Source organism: Cariama cristata, unplaced genomic scaffold (assembly GCF_000690535.1).
Source record: "Cariama cristata isolate BGI_N322 unplaced genomic scaffold, ASM69053v1 scaffold11746, whole genome shotgun sequence".
NCBI lineage: Eukaryota > Metazoa > Chordata > Aves > Cariamiformes > Cariamidae > Cariama > Cariama cristata.
This window is the reverse complement of record NW_009622692.1, coordinates 1-6,654: the sequence shown is the minus strand read 5'-3', so window position 1 is coordinate 6,654 and position 6,654 is coordinate 1. Positions and strand designations below refer to the sequence as shown.

The window sequence follows — 6,654 nt, the reverse complement described above, 5'->3', positions numbered from 1 at the left end:
AGTACCAAGTCTTTATGGTGTCTCCTTGTCTTCACTTAAATGTTATTACTCATTCCAGAAAGTCAAAACACTGTTGTTAAAATCCTTTCAGTGTCTTTTTAAAGTGTCAGTGTTTGATGGAGACTGTGTTCCCCACAATGCAATAGAATTGGTAATCTCATTCCACAACTTCTGTACATTTTCCAAAATAGGGCTTTTTAGGCTCAGTTTTGGGTTTGCAGGCTGCTTTCAATTGCTTTTGCTGCTCTTGGACTGCACTAATTCAGTGTTTCCCTATTAAGATATTAAGAAATATGTAAAATATAGAGAGCCTTCCTACTAGGAGTAACAGCCAGATCTCATTCCAGCCCCTGCAAGTTAGCAGACAACTGAGAAGTTAAGTTTTTTCCTCTGAAGGATCTATCTTCTGGCCACTCTCACACCCATGTAATTAAGCTATTAAAGAGGAAAATCTATGTTAAAACAAAACAAAAAAATCTTCAGATTACCACAGGAAAGTCATCTAGATGTCAGAGAACTAAGTACGATTTGTGCAGTGGGCCACCTAATATACTGCAAACACAGCATATATCTTTGCAGCATATGTCATTGCAGGAACAAGTCAAATGAGAGTCCTAAGTCTCTCTTTTTGTGAAATTATGCATAATTACAAAAAAAATTATGCAGCCTTTTATGTCACACAGAAAAAACCTCGAACCCTTGCAGCAAAGAATTTAATTTGCAAGGTTTTAACTGCTTGCTTTATCAAAGCAATTAGCTAAGAAACACAGAATGGAGATGGGAATGGTAAGATGGCAATACTGAAGTTTATTTGAAGAAAAATTTAGGATTTTGACTATCATCTGAGCAATTCTTGGAAACCACTTTTACTATTTCTGTGACTGTCAAACAAACGGTGGTCATTCTCCCAAAACTGGGCTATGCTTAATCTGGATTCCAGTATCCAGTGCTAGCGAACATTGATTATGCTCCTTGTTACAAGTTTCAGAAAACAAAAATGGGAATTCTGAGGGCTGTGTCTAGTCCCTGTACCCATTTCCAATAAAGTAGCAAGCCAGTTCTCCAGCTACAAAATTTGTATTTTCAGATCTTTGCTAGTATTTTTTCACAACATATTGTTTAGTGGCTTAATTCTATCTTTTTCTTCTGATCCCTAGTCTTCTGTTGCAGCTTCTTATATCGTACCCTGAAGTCTGTAGCCTTTACCCCTACTGAGATTACAGGAAATATAAACAAGGGGTCAGAAAAAGACGTTAAGAATGGGAAGCGGTCATGGCATGAAGCCTGTTAAGAGTTGAAGGAGCGTCTGGCTGATTCCCATAATAAATTACACATAAATAAATAATTTGTTTTCATAACAAATTGTTCCCCTTTGTTTCATGCGTTCAGGTGATGTAGCCCCATGGAATCATTCAGACTTTCATCCAGCAGTGCAGTTTCAGTACTTTATTTTGAAAGTCTATTAATAGCCAGTTTAAAACAAGTGAACAAATTAAACGTAAAGTGTTCTTTATTAAATAACTCAAAAGGTAAAGCAAATTGTGCGATTAAGAAAGACAACATCATGGTTCCAAAGGATTTTTACAGCAGAAAACAAATTGCGGCAAATGAGCGTTTCAGTCTAGCAGCCAAATTGTCCTCATTTTTATGGAGTTAATTTCGGTCCTCAAATTGTGACTTGTTTTTTAAAAGATATGCTGCTAGAAATTCAATGGGATTTGGCGGTCTGTAAAGAAAAAAGTAAATCAAAAGCAATTATTTTTTGTCATATGACATTAGGTAGCTGAAGAACTAACCACCTTCCCTTAAAAGCAATGCAACTCCTCCCAAACATTTATAAGCATTGATTTAGGAATGATCAACTACCTACAGTTACCCTGAAATTTCCAGTCTATGTCTGATAAGAAAGTTTTTAATAAGGAATCTTGGTCACTGTTGGTTCCATGTTGCTAAATTGCTAGAACTGTTACATCCCTAGAACTAGGGTATAGTCTGTAAGCATAAATACTCTGTGTACATCATTGGAAGTTACAGGTGTTTGCCTATTTCTGTAACTCACGCTATATAAAGTAAAAGTTAATCTGTCGGTGCTTTCTTGCTTCATTTTCTTCAAATAGTTGTTGTGTAGCTTTGTGCATTAGAGCTGTTCTCATGGTTTCTGGCAACTGAAATGAACGCAACAAAACTTCCAGAAAAACATCAAGTTTGAGAAGTGCTGTAACTTGCAAGCACTCAATATTGATCACCGGCCTTAGTCCGTAAGTTTTTTTAAAAAGCTCCTCCAGCTATAGTGCCTGAATCCTGCTAATCTAGTCTGTCCGCAGAATAAATGACAAGCTTACTTATTCCACGCTGGGTCACACCAAAGGTCTGGCAGTGAGCAAATATGCCTATAAAGAGCATAAAGAAATGGAAGAAGTGCAGAGAGATACTTCTCTGGACCATCCTTTTGGCTTTCAAGCACGTACCAATTTCTGAGCTAGCACCTTTAATAGTCCTGGGTGGACTCCTCTACAACTTTGACCAGTTGCTCCTTGAGCCCCAATAAAATCTTAATGTCCTCATCTTGAGGCAAAAAATGATATAGCTTAATTCTGCGACCTATGAAGTATCACCTCCTTTTGTTCATTATGAATTTGCCACCTGCTTTGCTTAATTAGATTACTGCATCGGACAATCCATCCCAATTCATCATCTCTGTGCTATTTGTGATTTAACAGATTCCTAATGTGTTCTCTCACAGAAGTCTCTTTTCTAGGTATCATCTATTCAGTCACTCCGTATGCAGACGGCATTCCATACTTCTGACCACCTTGTCACTCTTCCTACTTTTTCACATTCTACCAGAATACGGGGAATTGGAATTACACACAATATTAAAAATACAAGAACATTATAAATTTAAATAGGGACATTGGATTTGCACCTTCGATTTCTAACTCCTACCATTCAGAATTTATTTTTGATTGAGCAATGTACTGACATATACATTTAACAGTTTAAAGATGTTTTTTCACAAGGGTAGTTGTCAACTCAGAATCTATCATTTTGTCACCAGCATTAGGGTATTTATTACCCTCCTAGGCACATCATTTTCTGTTTATTTGTATTCAATCTTTCACTTTTTGTCATACTTTCAATTTTTCATAGCAGTCTTCTATAGTTTCACATTGAGTTCACAAAGTTCCCGTGCAATTATTTACAACTGATCAACTTAAACAAAAGAAAAAACAGAAAACAAAAACCCCAGCCTATTCTGTACAACTCAGTATCATTAACAAATTTTGTCAGCCACTTCTTCAAATTGTTATAAATTATCCTTTCCAGGATTCTAGTGTTGAGCTCGTGTCACCATGAAAATTCACCATTAATGTCTGCCCCCTCTCTTTTATCTTCTAATCAGTTCCTTGTCCATAGAAAGGTTTTTCCTTTAATCCCACAGCAACTAACTCTCTTTAAAAGCTTTTAGTGAATGACTGCGCCAGAAACCTTTTGGAAATTTAAACAGGCTGTATCATCTGGATTCCTGTTTACGTGTGCTTGCTGACTCCTTCAATAAACTCCAAGAGCCTTACAAGACCTAACAAAAGTTGTGTTGACTCCTCCCAAATATGTCATTTATCCGTACGCCCACTATCCTGGACAATAATTTCTACTGGATTCCAGGCATAGTCTTCACGTGTACTGGGCTGTTCCCTGAACATCTCTATACTCCTTAGAAAAAGAAATTAGCATCCATTAGTTACTTTCCAGTTCAATTTTAAGCAAAAGATTATACAGCAGAGCTGGTAGTTCAGCTTTTTCACCCCGAGGTTTTAGTATGCTCAACTGAACAGCCAATTTGACCTTGGCAGTTTGATACTGTTAGGTTTTTTTCCCTATATGTTCCCCAACCTCTTCTATCAACGTTCCAGTTTCACTCCTGTGATCAGTCCCCATAAAGAACAGCTCCTTCCACAGTGAAGAAAGATTAAAAAAAAAAAAAAGTTTGACTGTAACACAAGTGTCCAGACTGTACGTGCGGGCTATCCGCCTCAGGCTGTGTTTTACATTCCAGCTGCAGCAGAACTCCCACAGACGTCGACTGCAGACCTGCACACTGCCTAGGTGTACGCACTGGGTGGACCTTCCTAGGTGATCTTTTCCCTAGTCCGCTGTCTGTACAATGCAGCTCAAATTCCCAACTCGTTTTGAGGTTAAGACACTGTTGATGGTTGTTCTGGCTGTAGGGACCACGATGCGATTATGGTCATCCACACCAGCTTTTCATAATGTTATTTTGGCAAAACTGAGAAATGGTTACATGCAGTATGACTCGGCAATAGTTCAGATACACCCGAAGGCTAGAAACTGATTTGGGCAAGATGAACAACTGTTTGCTTTTATTGAAGGATACCCTTCTACATTGTCTGATAAGAGATTCAGGGCACCTTGACAGCATAATCTTTACTCAAAGGATAAACTATCAGTCTGCTTCTTACTGTGTTGACAGCAGAGGGTCAGCCTCATCCTTTAGAAAGTAATTCAGAGGTTCATAAACCAGTTGCAGTGACTTGCTTACAACTAGCAAAACCACGTCTGGTGTGCGAGGTCTGAAAAGGTGACATACCACCCGAGTCTGAGACGTACTTTTCTCCTAAGAACAGACGGAACATTGAAGCGTCTTACCTCTCTTTTGCAAGAACAGCAAGTCCCTGTAGCAAGATAGGTACAACTGTCTGATCCAAGTAGGCACGTGTGGGTAACGACTGGAGATCCACCTTCTGCTTTGATGTTTTCTCTGCATTTATTTTCTCATTTTCTACTATCCTCTGAAGTAGAAAAAAATAAAGTGAATGAACATTGGTAATAGCAGCCACATCTACTTTGAAATGTGAGTGCAAAGGAAGTACCCGTCTCTCTGCAATTCACTGGCAATAGCTTCATTACATCAGTTTTAAGAAAATGTAAGTGCATATTTTTCCTTGCACAAAAACCTAATCCAGAGGAGCCTTCTGTTAAATTCTTATGTTTTGGGGAAACAATGTTAGGAACTCAAAAGTTTCCTAAAACAGAAGACATGCAATCTCCATCATTTTTATTTCTGCTTTTGCATTCACAGATTTAAGTTGTACACCACTGAGACAGGAATGACTACTAACAAAAGCAGTCTCAATTAAATGGTTCCTGTATGTATGCACTTCTAACACAAAATGCTAAAAGCAGAAGAAATTCAGGTGAAGTCTGACAAAGGGGACTCAGTTAAAGTCAAGCACTCCGAGACCGTGCTCTATTGAAGTAGAGATGGGCACTTTAAAGAAAACATGCAAAATGCTTCCAGGTACCTTTTGGTCAAAAAGTGCTCAATCATCTCACGCCATTAACTGTAGTTAAAAAAGGACACCCTACTACTGCCAGTAAACCAAATGTATTCAACGCAACCTACACAAATCTACTGATATGGGACCAATGTATCCAATGTGTTATGGTTCTGTAGTGGAAGTGGAGGCATACAGACAAGCAGTTATCAGGGCAATGAGTCACAAAGGACATTTAAGAGAAGTTTCTGCAAAATCTTAGCATAGAGTAGGAGCTGATAATGGAGGGAGACTGATGGCATTCCTTTAACAAGGAATAGTAAATAAACGTCATAGTGTTATTATTCTAACCCACGCTGTTACCAACAGCAGAGAGAATGGATTGTGTCTACTCTTTCTCAGCATAAGTAATTAAAGGTAGCTTGGATTATTCTGATCCAGTATTTCTATTGACAAGAAGAGGAGAAGAATCCCTCCCTTTGATACTTCTATAGAAACATCATCAACTGCTCCTGTTCCCCTCCCTGTAATAAAAGTCTGGCTGGCTTTTTGTGTCATAATATATTACATACAGATATATAACAGATAGCAATAGAATAGATAATGATCATAGGATACTTCCAAAAAACCTCACCTCATTAAAAGGTTCATTATTTACTTCAGTCCCATTTAGTATAATGGAAGCAACACAACAGAAAATATATGTGCAGCCAGTTATGCAAGGGACTAGTATCTGTTGGTTCAGTTTCGATCTAACTTTCTTGGGAACATTACATTTGCTGAAGTTGGACTCAAGACTCAACATTTTTCCCCTTGATCAGGAGCATAACTTCCGCTGTACTTTATAGCAACAAAATCTTTGTTACCTCTACATTTTCAGTGAGACCATATTCAGAATGGGGATTTTCTGGAACCTGTAAAATAACACACGATCAGCAAAGTGAAAATGCTCCTTTTATGCATATAGCATTACGCACATAAAACATTTCTTGCAATACCTGCGGCTGTCCCTCCATAATCTGTTCTGCCTCCATGATTTGAAAAGTGGAATTTGCTGAACGTAGAGTAATCTTGGAAAGCAGAAAAAAAAGTTGGTCAGCAGCCTGAGATAAAGACGAGTATTAGTTGACTGACATTGCATCACTTGGTTACTAAAGCACGATTACTAGAGAACAGACGAAGTTGCTCTGTGCCCCCCCCACCCCAAACTTGTACGAGTTTTGCCTGCACACAGAATTGAGGAGCGTCTTACGGGTGGCCTGACGTCCGCTGAAGAAAACGGTACCGGGATTAGAAAATACGGCATTCATCGCTTAAAACAAGAGTCCCCAGCGACGCCCGCTCCCCTACCCGCCCG

The 6,654-nt window shown here is 38.7% G+C and overlaps 1 protein-coding gene across 1 annotated transcript; it reads right to left on the bottom strand.

Annotated features, from left to right (window-relative positions):
• Window positions 1-1,431: 1,431 nt before the first annotated feature.
• Window positions 1,432-6,362, bottom strand: DPY30 (dpy-30 homolog (C. elegans)). The gene is made up of 4 exons (XM_009702432.1): window positions 6,296-6,362; window positions 6,164-6,211; window positions 4,669-4,811; window positions 1,432-1,726 (listed from the first exon to the last, which is right to left on the bottom strand). Exons 1-4 carry the CDS (start codon window positions 6,329-6,331, stop codon window positions 1,654-1,656), a joined length of 300 nt encoding a protein of 99 aa, XP_009700734.1. The 5' UTR covers window positions 6,332-6,362; the 3' UTR covers window positions 1,432-1,653.
• Window positions 6,363-6,654: the final 292 nt, after the last annotated feature.

What these genes read in the sequence shown, in the direction of transcription:
- DPY30 (XM_009702432.1), bottom strand. Translation starts at nt 6,331, where the DNA reads ATGGAGGCAGAACAGATTATGGAGGGACAGCCGCAG. An exon ending in TTATGGAGGGACAGCCGCAG is followed by an intron (nt 6,212 to 6,295) that starts GTATTGCAAGAA and finishes GTTATTTTACAG; the next exon opens with GTTCCAGAAAATCCCCATTC. An exon ending in GTCTCACTGAAAATGTAGAG is followed by an intron (nt 4,812 to 6,163) that starts GTAACAAAGATT and finishes TTTCTACTTCAG; the next exon opens with AGGATAGTAGAAAATGAGAA.